At 52.6% G+C, this 22,707-nt stretch overlaps 1 protein-coding gene and 1 long non-coding RNA gene across 4 annotated transcripts in view; one reads left to right on the plus strand and one right to left on the minus strand.

The window, feature by feature from the left end:
- Nucleotides 1–22,707, plus strand: part of NOL4L (nucleolar protein 4 like) — a 66,311-nt gene that overhangs the window by 23,741 nt on the left and 19,863 nt on the right. The window contains exons 4-5 of one of the 3 annotated variants that reach the window (XM_069801363.1): nt 3,023–3,132; nt 20,398–20,539. In XM_069801363.1, coding sequence (XP_069657464.1) covers nt 3,023–3,132; nt 20,398–20,539 — 252 coding nt within the window. Of the gene's footprint in view, nt 1–3,022; nt 3,133–13,886; nt 14,078–14,229; nt 14,615–20,397; nt 20,540–22,707 lie in introns of those variants that run through there. The other 2 variants (XM_069801369.1, XM_069801370.1) reach the window with 2 other exon arrangements.
- On the minus strand, nt 12,298–13,784 carry LOC138688888 (uncharacterized). The gene is made up of 2 exons (XR_011327681.1): nt 13,596–13,784; nt 12,298–13,187 (listed from the first exon to the last, which is right to left on the minus strand). It is a non-coding gene; the product is annotated as an uncharacterized lncRNA (long non-coding RNA).

Here is a 22,707-nt window from a genome sequence, read left to right on the forward strand (position 1 = left end):
GGTGCTGAGTATCCTCCCCAGAGCGGTCCTAGCTGTGGAAACCATGATCAGGGCTGAGATCTGGCTGTCCTGAGCAAATTTATAAATGAATATCTATTATTTTCATAAAGCTTTCCCCCTTAGTAGGTCTCTTAAAAATAAGTCAGACAGGAAAACAAAGGATCCCTCACATAAAAAGTCCTGCTTCTTACCCACCAGGAGGGACAGAAGTGCCTTTCTGCTGTGAATAGTACCTAAATAGTGACTAAGTACCTGTGAAAATGCATAGAGTAGATTAGATAAGGTAACTTTTACTGGGGAGGAGTGTCTGATTTCACTAATTCAGGAATTTATCAGGAGTAAATCACCTAAAAAAACATTGGGGTCATAGAAGAATTACCTAGGTGTATGCCCATGCATACACACATACAAGCATCTATAGGTAAAGTTTAACCCAGTAAGATAAAAAATTTGAGTCATTCCCATCTCTTTGTACTTCTTTTGTCCATTAAACAAATCTCAACATGTTTCATTTGTGATCACAAAAATCCTTAATTAAACATATCTGACATCAAACCCTGCAGGGCACCCACATAATTCATAAAAGCAAATTGTCTTGCTCATGGGAAACTTTGAACATCACTGGACTTCACTGTGATCTCTTTACACTGTTATTAAATTAGGACTAATTCCAGTAGAGTTATACAAGTATGGAATTAGGATTGAAACCATTTTACTTTAAACGATTCTGCCTGTTCCATCTGTATGTCCAACACAGGGAGCATGTGATATAGATAACTTTTTGAAAAATGAGCTAAAGAATTCCAGTAGCCCCCTCTTGTGACGTAAGATATGAGGATTGTTCCTGTGGTGTCCCCCAGGCCTTTTAAAACAAAGGTTTTCTTTCTTTTCCAATTAGCTTAAGAAAGAAAAAGGTTTGGGTTTCTTAGGCTCAAGCTCTTATCTGTTGCAGTTGCACAAATTCACAGTAAATTTGTGGCTGCTAATGGGATTATTCCAGATTTACATCAGGATGGTTTCAGGCAGAATCTAAGCACCAAAGAAACCCATGTCCTGCTTCCTCCCCATGTGAGGATGCTGAGGTGCTTCTGTTGAGCCTCATTCATTTCTGCAGCACCGAACTATTAAGTATCGGATGGCAGGAGAGCAACGTACCATCTTCAGAGGTCTGAAAGGCTCACCTCATCCATGCCTGTGCTTCAAGGAAGGAGCAGCTCTATCTCTGCTAATCTCGGCAAATGCTTTCCTAAACTCTTCTTAAAGACTCAAATATTGATGACCCCAGCCAGCCTGGGTAGGTGTCGGATTTTGTTCCTGGGAGCTGTTTCCCCTTTCACCGCAGAACCAGACTGTGACAAGCACCCCTTGCACTGGGATTTTACCATCTTTTAATCACAAAGTAGCTTCCTTGCACAGTAGAATAATGGGTTATTTTGGGTGCTTAATGTATAGAGATGTAGAAGTACTCTTAATTAATCTGTAGTTCGAAGCATGACAGAGACCACTGACATGCAGCCATGAGAAAAGAAGGGAGGAATTAGTTTACAAGGTTCCTAAAAGCTTTGCACTTCCATATTTGAGCGAGCTGGTGGCCTGAGTAGCTCTGGCTACCCTTTCCTGTATCCACAGGCAGGAATACTTCAGCTGCCCAAGGATGAATTAGATGGACCTGGAACAAAAGCATTGTATTTCCATGGCCGCAGTTAGCATCTTGGTACAGAAGATTTGCAAGAACCTATGTGATGTTTAAGTCAGTTACAGACAGTTTTTGGGTCAGGTCACTTCTTAATCAGACGTGATAGATCTGGTATTTCCAGAGGTGTGAAGCATCTTCAGGTCTGCTGAGTTTCACTGGGATTTTTTGGATATTCAGCATTTCTGAAAAGCAGGCCCATTGTGTTTGGGTTGATGGGTTTTCTAAGGTGCTGTAAAACATTTTGTGAAGGCTCTTTTTCAAGGGGCTGTGTCAGAGGTGCCTGTGAAACCAGTGACCCCAGAAAATGCAAGCCAGCCAGGGAGATTCAGAGGCAGGAATGGAAACCTCCCACCATCGATTCACCTTCAGCTCCTGGAAATCCTTCTTCCCCATCCTTTGTTGCTTAAGCTCCCTTTCCAATGGACACCACACATCCTTCAGAGTGTGCTGGAAGGCCGGATTAATTCTCCACACTTGCATCTGCCTGTGCTGAGGGCAAAGAAATCTTCCTTTTAGCCAGCAGCCATCCCTGTGAAACGGCAACTTTCCTCTTGAACAAACCCATTGCATGAGCCTGTATATTCAGTGTTAGAATAGATAATTCTAGCCATCTTCGTGTCCTATGTGGAGAGCTTGCAAGCTCCACAGTGCTGATGGCAGAGCTGACAAAATCATTGAGAATTTGCTTTATGGGGACTCTTCTGGTCTAGCTAGACAGAACGATCTGCATGAGTGGTCTGAATCTAGACTGATCTCTGGAGCTCAATATGATGCAGCCAGAGGAATCAACAGGAACAATTTAAATTAAAGATCTTTAAAATTAAGTTTGTGTTTTAATGAGGGTGTTAAAAATAGTCTTCATCACCAGATAGAGATACTTAATAAGTTGCCTTAATGTTAACTCCTACCTGAGGGAATCCCAGCAAAATTGGCAAGACTTTGCAATGCTAAAGCAAGCTGCAAATATATTCTTGTTCGTCAACCTCTGCATAAATCCCATTTGCATAGAAGTGCTTCTGAGGCATCGGCAAGACTTGGTTTCTTCCTCTGCTACATTCTAGTTTGGTAGACTGAAAAATTATATATTATGTGTAGTCTTTTCCGCAGGTGACAGCAATGCTATTTTTTTTGCAAAACAACATCTGTTCTGTAATTATGTTCTTGGTGGGGTCGTGTTCTTATAGGAACCTTAGCTCAGCAGGCACCAGCTCTCACTAGGGATTTGAAGTGCTTCTAAATACATATGCTTAACGATTGTGAGAACACATTGTAGGTTTGTGCTTCCACATCCCTGTATCTAAACAAAGTTTTTCCTCTGTTCTTCAGAGAGTGAACCACCTTCCTCTTTGGTTTCTGGGATCATTGACTACAACATGCCCCTCACCTCTACTTATTTGAAGCAAATGAAGCTGCGGGTAATGAATTCACAGGAACAGGTGAGTTGCGCTCCGGGCGCAGGGCAGTGCGAGGTGCAGAGCAGGTTTCTGCCTGTGCTGAATGGGTGAAGGGAGTGACTGGTGCTTGGCACATTGATTTTTGGAGGATGCTTTTGGAAGTGGCTGGTTTGTCCAGGCGGGTCAGGCTCTGACCAAGTACAGCGAGTGTTGGTGCATGAAAGTTGGGAGGGCAATGTGCCTCTGATCTTCTGGCTCAGAGAAAGCAAATAGGGCTACTTCAGAATTGTGTCAGTGGAGAGGAGCGAAGATGGAGTCGATGCAGTTTATTCCTTAGAACAGTCTGCTTGTTCTTTAGATGCACAATTCTTCTAAGAAATTGTCTTAAAAATGAATATGGCAAATAGGGATTTGTTTCTTTACCTCCTCCTAATTGCCTGGGAGCTTTAGCAGACGGGGTCTGAAACCCAGACCTTGCTTCAGTTGCTCCGGTGCTCTCTTAAAGTGGTTGGCAACTTGAGGAAGTTCGACTGCAGCCACTCTGCTCATGTCAAAGTGGGAGAAGGCTCAGTTGTTTTGATGAGACTGTTAAGCCACTGGATTTTGATTTGGGAATGGATGGGGCAGACTGCCACAGGATAATACCCAGGCTGTGCAATTTTCTGAAGTTCTGCAGCTGCAGAATTAGTTATGGGAACCTCTGTGCACCATGGAAACAGTCTATAAAAAGAAAAGTATGTTTTACTTGCTCCCCACAATCTGCACTGGAAGCCAGTGCTGGATTTTCTTTCCAGCACACTGAAACCTGAATCTGATTTCCTACATTACTGCTAGTTGCAAGAAGTGAAAGAGTTTGCATTGTGCAGTGGTGGGAAACATTGCTGATAGCTTGAACTGTGAAGTTGCACCCAATGAGTACTTTTATCTAGTGATGCCCTAAAAGGACATTGGTTAGAGCATCCCTTGCCAGGGTGTAAAATGTCAGATGTGGGTTTGCTGTCAGGAGCTGGAGAGATACCAAGCTCCTCCACCGCTTCAGCAGTGAAACCTTCTTGCTGGAGGACAAAATGGCATCTGATGGGAAGCACTTCTGTGTTTTGGAGCTTTTTTCCTTTGTGCACATTGGACGTTTGAGTGGGTTTAAGGTTTTGTTTGCAATTGGTTATGTCACAGCTTTTGAAACGTGAAAGGCTGCCATGTGCCAGGTTTTGCACTTGGGCTGGGTGGGTAGTAGAACTATGGACAGTTCTGTGGCGTGGTTGGGCTGGGCTGGGCTGGGCTGGGCTGGGCTGAGCTGGGCTGAGCTGAGCTGAGCTGAGCTGGACTGGGCTGGGTTGAGCTGGGCTGGACTGGGCTGGACCGGGCTGGGCTGGGGACATGGAGTAGATGAATGCGCCGCTTTGTGGCATCTGATGTCTGCTTCAGGACCACTTTTGGATAAATGGGGTCGAAAGCTGACATATTCCAACTGCCTTTGGCTTGTGCAAAGTGTTTGCTGGGTCTTGGTGCAACTCCTAGCAGAGAGGCGTTGAGATTGCAGACCCTACCATTGTCCGTACCGTTGACTACCAGCCTGCTCTTCACCCAGGTTAAGGACTCAGTGGGCTGTGAAGGCTAGCTGTGCTTTTCAGCATGTGGGGCGGTTCTTTCAAGTTAAGTTTGATGTATACAAAAGGACGGTCTGAGAGGTTTGTCTAGTTAGCATTTATGCATTTTCTACCAATTCCTCTTGGCTCCAAAGCTCTGCTCAAGAGAATTGTGCTATGAAGCTTGATTAAACTCCTGTACCCAGTTACTACAGGTAGAAAACTGGACTTGCAGTTTGATTTTATTTCCATAATAAAAAAACACCCAGAAGCTGGCAGGCTTTAATACTGAATCTTGAGTTCTGAAGCTGCATGCTTAGGGATGCTTGTTTTGAGAACCTTGGTTGGTAATTTAGAGATTTGAGAAGTTTATAGCCTGAATTTTGGTATAGCAGTTTGCACTGGAGCTGTCACTAGACAGATAGATACAACGTGCTGCTAACATGAATACTCTTGAAGCTCGCTAAGATCCGAATAGAAGCATATGTCACACGGGAACAAAAAAGGGACCAGCTGAGGCAACCAGCAGTTGTTGGTTTAGATCATAAATCAAACGGCTTGATGTTATTCCCTGCCTCTAAAGTTTTTCTTTTCCTGAGCTCTCATCGGTATGTTGTGGTGCAGCTTTCTAAGCTTTTCAAGCTATAGCAGCCAAGGGAAAAACCTATTTGGAAGAAGTAAAATTTGCCGTTCAGTGTGTTACTGAAGCTGATTCCTGAGAGCAAAATAACAAAAGATCAGTCTTATTTCTCAGACTTCTGAAGCATTAAAACTTTCCATCAGATCTGGAGGTAACGACAGTCTGGAGAGGATACAGGTGGTTGGACCTGGTGGAGAAAATCCAGCGGGACTTGGGTGCCATCGGTTCCGAGATACAGGACACTCCCCGGCTTCCCCTGGGGAAACAAGTGCCACGCTCCTAAGGCAGCTGTGGCTGTACCTGAGCTGCTAACGCTAAAGTCTGTGTGAAGACAATATGTGTAATAATATCAATACCAGGCTTCAGTTCCCTCCACCAAGCATTTCCCTGCTACTTTTTTCCTTCTTCATACTTTGCAGTGGAAACACGACAGTACCACCCTTTTTTCCTGCATGGTCCTGGCAGTCTTTGTGGAGCATGGGCTGTGAAACATGGGCTACTGCTCTCCCTCTCCCCAGGGAGGGAGCTTTGGGGTCAGGGACTTGCAGCTGTTGGGGTTCCAGGTGTTTACAAACTGCAAAAGTCCTCTAAAGATGATAGAAATAATTCTGACTTTGCTACAAAGGCAAAACAGGAAGAAAATACAACCTGCTTTTAAAGTTTGCACTACACAAATATACACCGCATGGTTTTTGTATATCAACATTTACAAAATTACATTGGTCCCTCCTTAGCTCAGCTTTGCTGCCATGCCACCTTATGGCCTTGCACTCACTAACATTTGATGGTGATAATAGAAATAAATTAAGCAACGGACTTGTGTTCGACTTGGCTTTTGCCAAAAGCAATTACTTGTATGCAGCAGCACCAGGAGGAACTTGCTTCACTTGGGGTAACAATGAATGAATTTATGCCAAAGTGGCCTTTTAACTTCATTATTCAGGGAAAAAAAGTGTGCATGTAACTGTAATTTATTAGTGCTGCTAAGCACATTAGTATTAGGGCAACAGTGTCTCCAGAAGGAAGCACAGCCAGAAGAACTTTAGAGAAAGCATTTTATCTCTGCTTAGGGACAAAAAACAGTCGGGAGAGGAGCTCTTTACGTGGTTGCTCACAAAATGAAGAGTTCCTGCAGAATATATTTCAATGTATTCCTTGGAGTCAGTACATTTATTTTGGCATGATGGAAGACAACTGTGACCCATGTTGCTTAAATTGGGTTCACTAGAACATGCAGGAGCTTCTGGGGTGTGAGTCTTCCTTCATTCCCATTGTATACCAATTCTCACATGTGTGAGAAAAATCATGCCCCTTACCCTTTCCAGAGAGTGCTGGATTAGCCACATTTCTGGCTATCTACTGAGGCATTAAAGCATCTCTGAACTTCTGGCCTTCCCAATCTAGCAGCAAAAAGGAATGAAGAGAAGATATTTGATATTTATCTATAATGATCCTTCCACCTCATTTTCAAACGCTAAATATTAGCATTTTAAAATGATCGGTTATTCGAGTTTATTGCAGTCATTTTCCAGACAATCTTTTCTGTCTTATTCAAACTCAGCCTTGGATTTATTTTTCACGCCACACTGTTGGGCATGATTTCGACTGGTGGCTGGTGGAATATGAAGATTTTAAAAGAACAAATCCCAGCACTGAAATGCCAGCCTCACTCTCTGCTCTGGAGATGTTGCTGCTACCTTGGCAGATACAGTCTAGGGCCGGGTAACCAGGTTTAAATGATACAGAAACATTTTCAGAGGTTGCTTCAATGACTGCTGACAGAAGGTCATGCAATCAGTGAATGGCAGGAGCTGCTCTTGGATGGGAAATAATACAAGCGCTTTTCTTGTTGCTATGGCTTTGCTACACTGACTTGTAAGTGTTTGAGAGGGACAGAGCCTTGTCCTGCACCGTCACATGCTCCATCCATCCAGTAATTTCCCTGTAAACCTGGAGTGTGTGACGGTGCGTGGATGTGAAGTGGTTTTCAAAAGATGATTTCAAGCAATGTTTTAACTCAAACAGCAGGGTAGTCCTGCAAGAGGGGGTGGAGGGGTTCAAATCCCACAAATGTACAGGGAGCTGGCTTCATCTAATGCAGGTGAGGATCAAGCCTCCTCTGCAGGATTTGGGAGCTCACGGAGCCTCGTGACCAGAGGCTGGTTTGCAATGTTAAGTCCTCCTTCTTCCACTCGCCCTTCTCCTTGGTCCACCCCTTATTGTGTTTGCTCACTTCAGTGTCTCAGAAGGCTCCCGTATTACCAGAACAGCTAAGACGCATCTTCCCCTGGCAGCTCGCTTTCTTCCTTCTGCTTTGGATCCATCTCCAGGCTAATCCTGGGGGTGCAGAACTGGCACAGGGGAGGCAGCAGAGGCAGGGAGGGGAGTGAGAGGCTGCAGAAGAGGGCACGCCAGGTTTTCATTTTCAGTCTCTAAGTTCACTGGTGAGAATTGTAGATATCTCATTTCATGTAGTCCAGAAACCAGAACCAAATCTGGCAGAGCTGGCAGCTGCTGTGTGAGATCTGGGACCTGGATTTATCTGTTCGAGTGCTTAGAGAAGGGATCCCAAAGAAACGCTCTGTGTGTTCATAGACGGGCAGAGAAGGCAGAAGCATGCAGTCAGTATTTGGAAGGAAGTGGAATGATGCATTTGCATCACATGAGGATGATAAGGTACTTCCCAGTCCATTAAAGAGGGTGTGAAACATCTCCAGGAATAAATACCTCTAAATCAACTTGACGAGATAACTCATTCAAGAGGCTTTTCCTTGACTTGAAAAGATCTTTGTTCCCTGATGTTAATTTTTAAGACATTTTTGAGCACTAGAGAAGTTCCCTAAATGCTCCCCTACCCACAGAAGAAAAGGGAATATTGGCCATACACACAGTGAGGCACCGTGACCATAGCTGTTTGAAATACAGATATTGCATTAATCTATGCAATAAAGGCTTGCTCGTAGATCTGCATCAGCAAAGCCCTCTGGTGGAGACACAGCTTCTGCTGGCAGAAGTGGGCTTTGGCTGGTAAATTTAAATTCTGCCCTAAATGACAGACTTTGTCCAGGCAAAACCAGGGATGCAGGTCCGGCCGTCATAACAGCATTCTGTTAACTATCTGGCAAAGATAGTTTAGCAAAACTTTCATCCATGGCCTTAATGGCTCATGATATGCAGGAGGTCAGATGATCAAACCATTTAGCCTGGTTTCAGACTCGTGTGAATGGCTTGCTTTCAGTGAAGGTCAACTCATTTTTGTTATTGGAATTAACTCTGACGTTCCCAGCTAGTAAAAACTTAAGAGCTTTTATTTCCCGTTGCGTAGATCTTTCAGTATTTTTCCCAGTGTAGCTGCATTATAGGTGTTCATTGCAATGCTCAATGCAAGCAAACAATTTGAGACCTCGACTTGGGCTGGCTGGGATAAATCCTGCCACCGCAGCTTTTATCTTCAAATGAGGTGTGATGCCAAGGTCCTGACTCTTTGCAGATTGGGGGAAAATAACTTCATTTTCTGTAAGAAAGGAGGTGGCATTGCCCGATTCCGGTGATGCTAGGCACAATTTGTCCTTCTGAACGGCTTGGGTGTATTTAGTTGCTGTGTGCGACTGGTCCGGTCGATTTTCCTCACTGGTCCTGTGCACCAGTGGAGAGAAGCTGGTCCCTTTCCCAGTCTCTCTTCCCTTCCCTGTGATGTTGTGCAGCTTAACTAAGGTCCTGGAGAAATGGCTGGGGGATGTTTAGAAGTTTCTCTCACTCTCGGTGGAGCTGTGGTTGTCACGCTAGCAGAGGGCTGGGTCGGATCAAGCAGGAGCAGGGCATGGCAGACCAGGTGGAACCGGGCAGTAGGAATCCGCGGCGGGAGTGCCTGGGAGGAAGGACGGGTCGGAGACACTTGGCTGGGGAGCGTGGAGTCCCCTGGGCTGGTGACAGTGACTCCACGGAGCTCAGCGCTGCACGGATGTGGCCATCGGGTCCCTCACAGGCTGGCCCATGCAGAGCCCGTGGGGGTTCTCGGCTTGCTCTGCAGCAAGGCTCTTCTGCACTGGGGCTGATCCACCCGTGGGTAATTAGGACTGATTGCCCTCCACCATGCATACCTACCCCCCAGTGCACGTTCTCCAGCGGTGCAGTCCGAGTAGCCTACTAAAGCCGAGCTGCTTGAGCCTGTTTCTGGGAACACTGAGTAGGGCCAGAAACCACATTATCTGTCTTTAATTGATCCTTTCTTCCAAGTACCTCCCCTATTTGGTGAGGAGAGATGCTGCCCATTCCCTGTACGTAACCAGCATCAAAGGCAGCTGCTCCCAGTAGAACAGGAAAGAAAGTTTTGGTTCAGGTCCCGTAAAGTGGGGCTAGGAAATGTTCCCAGGGAAAATGTAAAGACCTGTACTTGCACGTTGATGAAAACATTTAACATCCATGGGATAGTTTCATGGATTCACTTAGATTTGTCCTGTACCCATGGAAAGCTTTGCACAGTGAGGTTTTCTGCATCATCTCCCAAGCTCGGGTGCTGATGTGCTGTATGTTGACTTTGATCAAGTTACACAAATGGCTGTTTCTTAATTGCCTTCTCCCTTTAAAAAGGGGATAATACCTTAGAGAGACTTCTGAGGTCTCGCTCACTAATAAAGCTCTTCAAGAGCTTGGATGGCAACTACTTTGAGAGTGCGAACTATTATTAATGATTTCCGTTATTATAGAAGATGAAGCTGTGTGGTTCAGCTTTTTAACCTTGAATCATGTACTTGCTTTTGTTTCCGCTGCTGTTAAACCTGCGCAGGCAGGCTTGCACCTTGCCTGGTTGCACAGACTCCTAGGACCCACATCGTGAGCCTTGTGTGCGCAAAACGGGTGCGCGTATCTCTGTGGAGCCAGGTTTTTTTTTCGCAAAGATGGATTCTGAAACATGTGGCATGGCTTGAGAATGGCCAAAAATGGGTTTAGTGGTGGTTCTGTTTATGTTGACTCGATTCTGATTTGGGTGGCCAAGAGATAAGCTGCGAGGCTCGTCCTCGATGCGTAACGCAATGCAGACATTCCTGCCAGTGCTGTGGGTTCAGGCTTTGGCAAGAAATGTTAAGGGACATTTGACAGTGATTGAGCCATCCCTTCAAACACCCATTCCCTGTACTCCAGAGGAAGGCAAATTCCATCCACAGAAACAACTCCTTTCCTGCTTCTTTACTTGGCAGTGACTGGTGTACCCTGTGAGGTACGGAGCTGTATTTCCTTTCCATCTCTTGGTCTTGGCTCCTGGGAAAAAAAACCCTTTTATTCATGCATATGCCAGATGCTAACAACTGCTACTTTTGCAGAAGGAGCAACCAAGATGTAGTGGGAATACAGCCCTCAGCCCACAACAAATCTGGTCTATAATAAAATTTCCTAAATCTTTACTCTCCTTTTTTTCCTCACTCTGCTCTGGATGGCAGATAAGTTAAAATACATGGTTGATAAAAGCTGCATATCGCCCTCGAGTCATGCGACTGGGGCCCTCCTTCGTCAGCTCTTCTGCAGCGCCACCCCTCTTGCCCCCCTTTTCTTACTGGCCTCACCCCTGAGAGATTCACATTTTAATGCTTATTACCCAGTAGGGTTTGATGGTCACGGAGGATCCAATGCAGGAGGTCCCATTTGTTATTTAACCTACTTTTCAGAGGCACAAGAACATCAAGTGACTCGCACAAGGTCGCCCATGAGTCAGTGACTCCTCTGGCATGATGGCCGGATCCTGCTGTCCTGCAGTCCCTCGCTCTCACCACTAGATCACTGCACCCACACTCCTCAACAGCGCAACTATGCAATTAAGCTCCTACAAAGTGCCGTAAATGTAGTTTATTCCTGGGTTTGACAGCAGCCCTGGTATTCTTGCGGAGCCTTGCCTTAGGAAATTACGACAGATGAGGTCAGGGCATCGTTAGCGATGCCCTTGGAAGCGTCACTGCCTGGTACGCGGGCAGGCTGCGCGGTGCAGGGCCGTTACAGCCAGGGCATGGCTCTTCTCAGGACCTGCAGCTCAGGCTCTGCTGGCATCCGACGGGACCCTGTCCGGGCAAGCACAGCCTGACAGGGAGCCCCAGGTTTTCTGTATGGGCAGGTCTGTGTCCGTGTGAAGGGGTTTGCAGGGACCAGAAGTAACGAACACGTTGCGAGGAGAGAGGGAAGGAAGCGACTTATAAATAATATATTTGATGTGTATTATATATATAATAACAGTAGCACTGGTTTACTATGGTGTGTTTTTTAAAAAATGTAATCTCCTAAGGCACTTACCCCTGTTCCTGACAACTTGATAAATTATTATTACCAATTCTGTATCTAATTGCCAGTTACTTCCCCCTAGATAATTTGAATCCGAAAAATACCCACTAGAACGGAGCTTGGTGTGCCGTTTCCCAAAGCTTCCCTAGCTGTTTCTGGAGGCAGCCCCTCTTCCACCGGTGAGCCCCACTTCTGCCAGCCTCGTGACCCCGAGCGCTGGCACAAACAATTGCATTTCTGTCAGGCTCATGACCCCACTTGTAACGGCGGTGACCCCCCTTGGGGTCAGGACCCCTCCCCTGCACGGGGAAAAGCTCCTGCCCAGCAGCTACTGCTGAATTGCCGTTCCTCCCTCGCTCCCTGTGTGGACGCGGCTGTTCGGCACTAAGTTTGCCGATGTGAAATTTAGGTTAATCCATTTCCAAAGTGGATTAACCTAACCCACACAAAGGCACTTAGTATAAAATAAGAGCGTCCACATGGTGAGGCAGCAGAGAATAGTGACTGTGCTTCAAACTCGCACCCTGGCTGGCTTGGGTCCCCTGCGAGCTCTCCAAACAGAGGGGCAGGCGCCTTGGTCCCTGGGGGTCTTGCTCTCCTAAATGGCCTTAAGCCGGTCTAGCTGGAAGGCGAAGGGAGCCCAGGGAGTAAACAAAGCCCGGCAATGGGAATGGGTTAAAGCCCGCTCCGCTGAGGTCCACGGCAAGTCTCCTGTTCACCTTAAATGGTCAGGATTTTATTTTAGCTTCAGGGAGGAGCAGCAGCCATTGAGCTGGAAGTGAGCGCAGAGCAGGCCCCCGTGGCTGGGGGCTCGTAGCCCGCTGCCCTCCCAGCTGGCCGCCGCTTCCTGCGGGAGCGTGGGAGGCCCCCGGGGCTCCGCTCTTGCCCTTCAGCCTCTGGCTCCACAGATCAGCCCGGAGGAGATGGAAATGCAACACCCAGCGATACCCATTTTCACCTCCAGCCTCGGATCTTCCCGAGCCGCCCCTCCTCCCTTGCACGCCTTCCCTGGCAGTGCAGTGGTTAACGCCGGAGTAGAAAACATCATAATTGGACATCCGCACTAACAAGCCATAAACACGAATGTGGCAGTTCCCATCCTCGGCTCTGGCACCGGCCTACCGCAGGCTCCACCGCTGAATCCGTTACACTTGGTTTATTTTGTAAAAATTTCCTTCATAACCATTAAACAGCGAGAGACGTGAGACGGGCTGGGGAGGGGGATGCCAAGATGCCGGCACCCATCGCGGCGATCCCCAGCCGGGCGGGAGGTCACCGACCTGCGGCTCTCGGGGCCCTGCTTGGGAGCGGGTACCGTCCCGGGGGATGCCAGGACACCACGCGCTGCCCGCCCGGAGCCGGGTCACAGCATCCCCAGCCCTCCCGGGGACCTGGCGGCACGGTGTCCCTGCACAGGGCCGTGCTGGGGGGGCTCGGCCGAGCTCGGTGGGCAGCCTCGCTGTCAGGGAGCTGCCCTGAAGAGGCGCCGATTTAAACAACAGCTGAGATGCAACGTTCAGACAAGAGGCTGCAGCGTTGAGGGATGCTGCTGCTTGGCGGAGTAGGGTCCTCTTCTGCTCCCACGGTGCGATAGGGAGAATCATCTGAAACAAAAGGATTCAGCAGAGGAGGCAGCGCCGGGCCCGGGGAACCGCTGCACCCACCGAGCGCAGGGGAAGGGGGGCAGCGGGGCGCCCGCCCTGCTCCCCGGGGGACCCACTGCCGGGCTCCCGTCACTTGCTCCCCGCGGCACGGCCGAACCCCGGCGCTGCCGGACCCCGGAGCTCCCGGGGCCGGGCTGAGCCGGGCGGGCGTCCCCGGGAGGGCTGCGGGTCACCGGGCCGCCGCCGAGCCCGGTGTCCCCGGGCGGTTTGCAGCCCCCCCCCCACCCCCGGGCCGTGCCGAGCGGAGGATGCCCGGGCGGGTAGCAGCCCCCCCCCGCCACCCCCCCCATACCCCGGCCGTGCCGTACCGAGCCGTGCCGCGCCGTACCGAGCCGTGCCGCGCCGTACCGAGCCGTGCCGCCGGCCGTGCATTCTCCCGGCTCTCCAGCAGGCGCCCGGCCCTGGACATTGTCTCTTCCTCCGGGAGGAAGGGCCCTCCCCGGCCCTCCACAATGTGCTCTTCCAGGCGCGGCTCCCCGCGCCCCCCGCCCGGTGCGACCGCCTTCCCCCCCCCGCCGCGGCCCCGCTCCCCTTCCCCCCCCCCCGCCGCCCCCGCCCCCTCCGCCCGCGGCCGGGCCCCGCTCGCCCCCCTCCGCCTCCCCGGCCCCCCCCCCCCACCTACACACCCCCCCCCCCCCCTCCGCCCCCGGGAGCCGGGAGTGACGCGCTCCGCAGCGCCGGCCCCTCTCCCCGGGCAGCAGCTGGTTGTCAGCCTCTCCGGAGCGCCGCCAGCCCGGGCCCCCTCCCTCCGTCCCTCCGTCCCTCCGCCCCGCTCTCCCAGCCGCGCCGCCGGGCTGGCGCAGGCCGGCAGGCCCCAGGCCCCGCTCCAGGTAGGCGCTCGCCCGCGGAGCTCCGCTACCGGGCCCCGGGGCGGCGGCGGCGTGGGGTGGGGGGGATGCGCGGGGGTTTCCACGCGGCTGCGGGGAGCGAAGGGGGGGCGGTGTGTGGAACGGGGAGGAGGAGGGGGGGGGTGCATCGGCGGGAGGGGCGGGGCGGGGAGGGGGGGGGCGGCCGCGGGGCCCTGCCCCAACTCCGGGGGGAGCGGCCGCGCCGCCCCGCTTCCCCGGGAAGTTGCGGGTCGCCCGCCCGCCCGGCTGGCCGGCGGCGGTGGGGAGGTGTGTGTTTGTTTGGGGACGGGGGGGGGGAGGTTGGCGCGTCCTTCCCGGCGCGGCTCCCCCTTCCCCGGAAGAGCACAAAAGCGCAGAAGAAAGTGGGAGGAGGCGGCGGCGGGAGCGCTCCGGCCCCATCAATTCCCGGGCACCGGCCCCGCGCCGCCGCCGCCGCCATCGCCGAGCCGCCCTCCCCGGCCCCAGCCCCGGCCCCGGCCCCGGGCGGGGATTGTGCTGGAAATAGCCGCCTCCCTGGAGGTAAAGCCCTACTTACGTGTCAATCCCCGCCGCACGCTGAGCCCCGTGCGCCGGCCCCGGCTCGGCGTGGCAGGTCTCCATCGCGGCTGTATTTATTTACCTGCGGGCGGAGGGGCGCGGGGGGGCGGGACGGGGACGTTCGCCCGGCTCCCGGCACCTTCGCTGCTGGCGGGGAGACACGCGTGGGAACCGCGTCCCACCGCGGGGGGAAAACGTCGGGTCCCGCGGCTGCCGGGGGCGGGGGGGGGGGGGGACGGACACCCCCGGCCGCTCAGCCCGCAGTGCTGCTCCGCTCGGCCCCCTCCTCCAAAGCCAGCCCCCCACCCCCAGCCCCCGTTTCCCGGTGCTGGTGGCAGAGCAAAGTGCGGTTTACGGGTCTCAAGACACCATCCCCGCCTCGCGTGGAACGGCAAACGCCTGCCCGGCTGGCAGCAAGTTCAGGTGCTGGGCAGGCGGGTGCGGGGCACCGGGGACGGACGGACGGACGGACGGACGGGGTCGGGTCCCCCGTCCCGGCGGCCCCCGCGTTCAGCACCTCCCCGCTGAACAGCAGGAGCGCGGGGGGAGCGGCTGCGGGAAGGGGCTGCCGGCTGCTTCACCCTGCGCAGCATCCCTCCACTTTGGGGCGGTGGGAACGCTCCTGGGGGGGGTGGTGTTCCCAGAAGGAGAGCTCTTAGAGAAGGGGGAGGGGGGAGGAGGTGCCGATCCTCCCTTCCTCTTCCATTTGCCTTTTAAATGAACTCCTTTGCCCGTTTTTGGGAACTAACAAATACTCGGTTTTGCCGCGTCCTGTAGAAATCGGCAGAAACTGCAGCAAATGAGGACGTAAGTGACCTGACAAAGAGCGCTGGGGATGTTCTGTTTGGTGTGTGAATTGCACAGCCGAGTAGGCAGCACAGTCACAGCTCACAGCCAGCGTACACCCTTGTGCTTTAAGGCTCCTCGGGCTCTTTGAAGCAATGACCACCACAGTATTTGTGGCTGCAGTATCAATCTTTGACCTGGAGTGTTTTATCTTCCATTAGTAAGCCTTTCTCTGCGCTGAACTGGTTAAGTTAGGGTCAAATCTGGTTCAATACCTTCTTGGCATGCTCAGAGGGCCGGGTTTAAACAGTGGCTGAGACGGAGATGAGGCTGCCTTCCTGAGAGCTCGTCCCCGAGCACCAAGCTGCTGCCGCGGGTCACGGCGGGAGGTGCTCTGTCCCGGCCAGGTTTGGCAGGCCTGGGGGCTGCCTGTGCCGGGCAGGTCGTGGCTGGCACGGCGGTGGAGCAGCTCCGGGGGCTGGCAGTCACGCGTTGCCTTTTGTTGACTCTAAAAACACGGCTGCTTCTGGTGGGAAGCTGAGCGTGGCTGCGCGCTGGGGAGGTTGCACGGCACACAGCCTCGGTTCCTGCTCCGCGGAAGGAAATCCCATCGGGATAGTAGGCTGTGGCGTGAAAGGACACGTTTTAAAATAAAAGGACTCAAAGAGAGAAAATAAACCGTCCTGAGACTCGGAGCCTGGAATATTAAGCGTGAGGCACAGCATGTAAATGACTGGAGAGAGACTTGCGAGGCAGTCCCCAAGAAACTGAGCCTGGCTGTAAAATAAGCAGGTTACCGATAGCCTTGCATATATTTACGAGATACGGTTATAAGAGTAGCTTCCCCCCCTGCCCTGTTCCAGCTCACGCTATGGGAGGTTGTTCTCCAGGAAGGAGAGCCGCCAGGGAAGAAACATTGTCTAGCAGTTAAAGCCTTGCAGTCCGGAGATCTTGATTATGTTCCTGGATCTGCCAGCGACTCGCTGTGTTCTTGGACCAGCCAGGGCGGCTGTCAGTACCTGGGGTTTCCAGCTCTATAATAGGAAGAATACTTTTATAACTCGGAGGGAAGTTGTGAGGCTCAGCGGATGCGTGCACGCGCGGTGCTCAAAGATCGGTGAATGGAAAGTGGGACAGAAAGGCAGAGTGTGAGTCCTGCACATATCAGTGTCTGCCTTTGCCAGTTAGAAAATATTGGCTGCCAGTGTCTGCAGAGCAGCTGTGAATGTTGGACTGTAGATAAGGAGAGGAGCAAGGATGTTGTTTTCCAAACCCCGTGCGGTGGCGGGAGCCCTGCTCCGATGTTTGGGTGTGGCCTGTGAATGCACCAGCAGGATCCGACTTCCCCTTGCAGAAGAGGAGTTGCATGCACATTGCCTGACCCTTGATCGCTCAATCCCTTGAACGTTGGAAACAAAGCGATGGGACTTTACTGTGGGGTGAGGAGATCTCTCCGGGGAGCTGGGAAAGGCAGGAAGGAGGAGGGCGGCAGCGGCAGTGCCGGGGCTTGGGGTTTGGCTCTGGGCTGGCTGGTTGGGGCAGCCACTGTCACTTCCATCTCTGCCATGAGTGGCGTGGAACTGGGGAAAAGGCAGCTGGTCCTGAGACAGGCACTGGTAATGGATTGCGCTCGGTTTTCTAATGAAAGTTTCATTTGAAGTTTGTTTACAGGAAAGAAGAAATTAGCAGGGAGAATTCTCCTGAGAACCCAGAGAGGAAAAAGAATGAGCTGCCTGACTTGCAAGCCAAAAGAGGGTGGAAGGGTAGATTAGATTTACCGTATTGCTCCGAGTTGTAGCTGTTGCTGCTGTTGAGAAACGCTTCCTTGTTTGGCTGGGTGATGGAGCCCACTTTGAGGCTCAGCCTTCAGCCAGGTTATTGGCATCCAGGGGAAATTCAGAGCTGCCCACCCAGCCAGAAATGTTGATCCCATTCTGGTGTCCTGTGTTTTGACGCCAGCGTGTGTGCTGTGCTGCTGTCCCTCCGCTCCAGCCGACTGAAATGGGGCTGCTCCTGGGCTGTGGCTGGGCAGCCGGTGCTCCGGGTGTTGCTGCTGGGGCTTCCCATCCCTGGGACTGTCCCTGGCGTGAGTGGGCCAGTGCCAGCAGTTGCCACTGGCACTGACGGGCAGCATGAGGAGGTCACAACGCTCAGCCTTTGGTCTCCAAGGGGTGTCCTGAGGACGGAGCTTGCTGGTGGCCTCTGGTGTCCCAGTGAGCTGAGTGGCAGCAGAGGATGCCAGAGCCGCAGTGATGGGGATGGCCAAAGCCGTGCTCGAGGTCGGGGCCTTTCTCTTGCACTTTAGGGAAGAGGCACAAAGGTGTGAGGAGCTCCAGGGGCACCATGGCGTGGGCAGAGCTGCGGGGGCTGCCCCAAGCCAGCAGGCAGCAGATGCTCTCTCGGCAGTTCCCACCGCTGGCTTTGGCCGTTCCTCGCTGCTGCGAAGGGTTCACGCGATGCCGCCTGCATGGTCAGCTTTGCGTTCCCCTGGGGCGGGCTGTGCTGCGGGAGCTGTGCGCTGCTGGGAAGTTTGTCCCGTTGGTGTTTTGGCCAAGGGTATTAGTGCTGGAAAGAGGAAAACTCTGGCTGGAAAGTAGGGGGTGACACTGTGGACGTGGGGACGGGGCTGCCCGGCAAGGTCCCACAGCAGCAACCTGCTCTTTCTGCTGGTGGCTGGATCCTGGACTGGTGAACGTGTGATGGCCTTGTTTGACTTGAGTCATTTATAGCTTATCAGTTTCTGGTTTGATACCCAGAGTATTTCTAATAATAGGCGAATGTTATTGCACCTCGAGAGAATTGTACACATTTATAAAGCACTTTACATAGCATGCGCATGCGAGGCATCCTGCATGTCACCTCTTTTCCACCATGTGTGAGCGCATGGAGAGCGTGATGCCTCCCGGGTTGTGATTTGGGTGCCGAGGCTGGGCGTCTTCTGCAGCTGAGCCCCGCAGACGCCATGCCTGAGCCAGACGCTTTCCGAAAAAAATTGTGGGTTGCTCCCAGGGCTCCTCCTCCTCACCAGACAGGTGAGAGACTGTGGGCAGCAAGGACCTTGGCATTTGCGTTTGTCTCTTAAGCTCTGACAGTAATCTGGAGTAAGCCTTGTGAAGAAGGCCAGATATTAGGGTGGCTGCCTCCCTGCAAATGCTTACAATAAAGAGACTATTTATAGTTTGCAACAGGGAGACCTTTGCAGTTCTGTTCCTGTACGTACAAGATGGAGTTTCTGGAGAGGCAGGATTGCTTCGTGGCTGGCATGGCAGCGGTGCTGTGCAGAGCCAGGGGACGCCATGCCTCCCCCCTGCCTCCCCCCCCTCTCTTGGTCTGCTGGACCTGGGCACTGGGGGGGCTGCACGGGGGGACCTGGCTGGCAGCACAGGTGGGTCTGGGGGTCAGGGTGTCCCCGTTCCGTTGGTGGGCGTGCAGGGGGCTGCTGAGTCCCATCCGTCCATCCGTTGGTTCGTGCAGGGTTTAACAAGCTGTAAATTCCAGGAAACTCCCCGGGAGGCACATGGAGGGAGCAGGCTGGGGGCGGCAGCGAGCCCCGAGCCAGCAGATGTGTCTGCAGGGACGAGGAGTGGGGAGGAAAAGCACAAACCTGTCTTTAAAGACATTTGTTTGTTCACAATAAAAACTGTCAGCCAGCGGCGGCCAGACAGGGCAGTTTTTATGAGGCGCAGGCGTAGGTTGGAGGGGCGCTTGCCAATTGCTTCTTACACGGAAAGGGAGCAGGGATTGTATTTTATCTCAGGACCGGGGGAGGGAAAAAAAAATAAGAGCAGAGAGTTTACAAGCCTTTGAAATGTTTCAATCAAAGGAAAGCGCAGTTGAAAGCGGTTCTGGAAACGTTTTCGGTGTTCCCCTGCACCCCAGGCCTCTGGATGCGGTCTCTGCCCGTTGCTTTGGGAGGGGAGCGGGCAGAGGAAGGCAGATAAAGGGATCGCCAGCAGGACCGTGTTCATACGGGAACACGTATCTGCTTCCTCCCAAGCTGCGTGTTTGGAGAGTTCAGCCCGGGGAGGTCCTGCAGCCCCTCCTCTCATTCAGGATCTCAGTGCTGCCTTTATGATGATGGTTTTGAAATCCTGTGGCTGACCTTTCCGGCACTGGAAGCGATCCAAGGGCTGTGTCTCGAAGTACTGTAAAGGTTAGCGAGAAGGGAGAGAGAGGGAGAGAGAAAATGTCCTTTCAGCTGCAGGAGTGGGAGAGAGGAATGTCATCTATGCCATTGGGGAGCAGGCGGCTGGCCGGGCTCCCCGGCCTGAGCTGGGGTTTCCTTGCCTCGCCAGGGACCTCACTCCCCCAGCCCCTTCCCAAGGTGTGTGTTGTCATTTTTGATCAGGGTACAGAGGCGATATCCCTTCGGAGAGAGCTGGAGGAGCCGTCCCTCTGGGCTGTGCTCCAGGAGCCTCCTCTGCAGCATCAGGCAGTGCAGGTCTGTGGGGACCGGTGCCACTATCCAGATCTGCCCCACCAGCCACTCCCTGCTGGTGCCAGTCTTCTGGTGATTCCTGTTGCAGCAGATGATTTGACCTCAGAAAAGTCCGAGATGTTTTACGGAGCCATTTCAATGGAGTTGCACCCGTCCTCGGCTCCCACGCGCCGCTGCCTCGCCAGAAACACGCTGGGGTGGATGGAGATTAAAGGGTAAACTCCAGGGCTCAGCCATCCGCTCCTACAGGATGCGAGCTCTTTCTAATTGTCCTCAATTAGAGACAGTGCCATTGCTCAGGCACGTCTTCAGGCAGGAAGCAGAGCCCGGCCATCCCCGCTGGGGCAGCCACCTAGCCCAGCGGAGGGAAGGGCTGCTCGCCGTGGCCTTGGGGAGCGCCGAGGGGCCAGCAAGCGCTCGTGGGGGGCAGGAGCTGCCGACCGAATTGTTTTTAGGAAGGGTTGCGTGGTGAGGAGATGTTAAAGCCAGAGAGAGGGAAGAAAATAGCTCAGCGAGTTAACCCTTTCCTGCTTGCCTCCAGGATGAGACATCGGTGAGCAGCGAGGACTTTGATATGAACGACTCCACATGGATCTCAGCTGACCAGCACCTGAACTCCAGCCTGAGCCCCAGCCAGGACGAGAGCATGCGCAGCCCACAGAACCTGCACGGCCACGAGGACGGTGAGTGCCCCAGGGGGTGGGAAGCGCTCTGCGCCTCTACCACAGGATGGTTTTGTCACTTATTAAACATTAACCAGTCCTTTCTGATCAGGTGTCCCACCTGTAGGATGGATTTCATATCAGCACAGGCTTTGAAGCAGTACCGACTCCCAGTCCTTCCCATTTAGCTTCTGGGTTCCTGCTCAGCCAGGGCCCTGTCCAGCTCAGAGCTGATGGTCCTTGTGCGGGGATCTGGCTCCCAGCTCCTCCAGCAAGAGGTCACCAAATCCTCTCCTAAGGCATCAGGTTGTAGTTCCCCTGGTGTGACAAGGAGAGCCCAGTTAGTCCTGAAGCACGGGCTGTGCGCTGCCCCGCTGCAGGAAGGATGCCAAGGCTTCGCAATACAGGTCGCAGCTTTCCAAGCTTGGAAACCTGCACCTTAGACAGCGTCTTGGATCCCCTGGGCGAGAAATGTGTAATCTGCAATAGCTGATACTGATGGGAGTGCGGGGTGGACTTGGGTGTCCTCTCACTCAGGGCAGGGGGTTGAAAGGGGTGAAGGTGGCACACAAGGGCTGGGTGGGAGGAAGTGTTTGGTGCAGAGAAGTGGTGTGTTACTTCTGTGAAACATGCTAGTTTAAAGTAAAAGAGCAAGTAAATAAATGGTAGAAGTATGAGTTTGGGTCAGAGTTCATCTCCGTGATGCTTGGAAGGCTTCAGTGGTTGGACTGTTACTGGCTTTTGCTCAAGAGGTTGAATCCCTCATTGTCCCCAGCCTGGCTGCTGCTGGGAGAGCGGGAAGGGAGCGGAGGAGTTGAGGAACAACCCGGGCTGGGTTGGTGCTGCTTTAAGAAAAAGGGGACTGGAAAAGCACCCCAGAGGAAAGAAAGGGCTTTTGTGCTGGCAGATTTCCCTGGGGTGGCTTTTAGCTGCTTGTGTGGCCAGTGGCAGGGACAGCAGGGACAGTAGGGACAGCAGGGACAGTAGGGACAGCAGGGACACTGCTCTCTTCAGTCCAGCACCTTGTGGCACTTCAGTTTCTATTGCAAATGTGCAGTTTAGAGAAACAGCTGGCTTTAACTAACTAGCACCAGCCCCAGAGTCAGGCAGCCTTGGTGAGGATGTGAAACCTGCCAGTGCTAAACCATGTCCCCGTCCGGCGGGACGGGCAGCGGCACTTCTGCTTGTACAGCGCCTGGCAGTGGGGCTGTGCCCATGCCAGGAGGAAGGGTGTTTCAGTGGTAGCACAGCTGCTTGCATCAGAAGCTTTTGGCTCTTCGGGACCAGGCTGCAACCTCCGTCCCGAGCGAGCGCTGCCTCTCATACCTGTGGCCTGGCCGGGTCTCTCCGTACCCCCTGTACTTTGCTACTTTCCCATCGGGACATTCCAGGTTTGTGGCTTATCCCTCACCACTGAATTCCCAAGTCTCATTTACAATCTAGAATGACACGGTTTTGATCCCTTTGCTGAACACTATTATTCAACAGGACAGTAATTTAATAAGGGACTCACATATTTAGGCAAACCAAGATGTTCTCACTAAAGCTAAATCCTCCCTCTCTCTCTCTGCCCTCTTAGGAAATGCTTCCAGTTTTTCATGCCCTGTGGTTTTTCTTCAGAAGCAGGTGTCCTCTTTGGGGCCCTTCTTGGCTCCTTTTATTTCTTTTGTAAGGTTCAGAGGTGAGCAATAAGGCACAAATAGTACCTTCCTTTCTGTGAGGAATGCAAGTGTCGCAGGCTGTCCCTGCGGTATCAGAAGGCTAAACCTTTGGCAGATCAGAAGTGATGGAGTCGAAGAGTAAGCAAGCTGAGCCCAGGGTTACTAATGAGACCCATCAAGAAGAAGCCAGGGACTGGGATTTCCATCAGGCTGTCATACTTCAGGGGGCATTTTATGGGAGTGAAAAGAGGTTTTGTCACTGTGGTGAATGTCAGTGTCCTGTATTGGAGCTCTAAAATACAGGCTAATGGGGCGAAAGGCCTTGTGTCAGTCCTTCTGCCAAACCCAACGCTCCCACCCAGGACTGCAACACGCACGAGGCTGGGAAGGGAAGAAGGGCGATGGAGTGACCCAGGTGGGCAGCAAGTGGTTAGAGGAGAGGAGGTGCACGGAGCAGAGAAGGAGTGTGTCATGAGAGGAGAGGCAAATTACTGGCGTGGGGAAGGGAATGTGCCTGAATCAGTGTTG

Source organism: Haliaeetus albicilla, chromosome 2, assembly GCF_947461875.1.
Source record: "Haliaeetus albicilla chromosome 2, bHalAlb1.1, whole genome shotgun sequence".
Taxonomy (NCBI): domain Eukaryota; kingdom Metazoa; phylum Chordata; class Aves; order Accipitriformes; family Accipitridae; genus Haliaeetus; species Haliaeetus albicilla.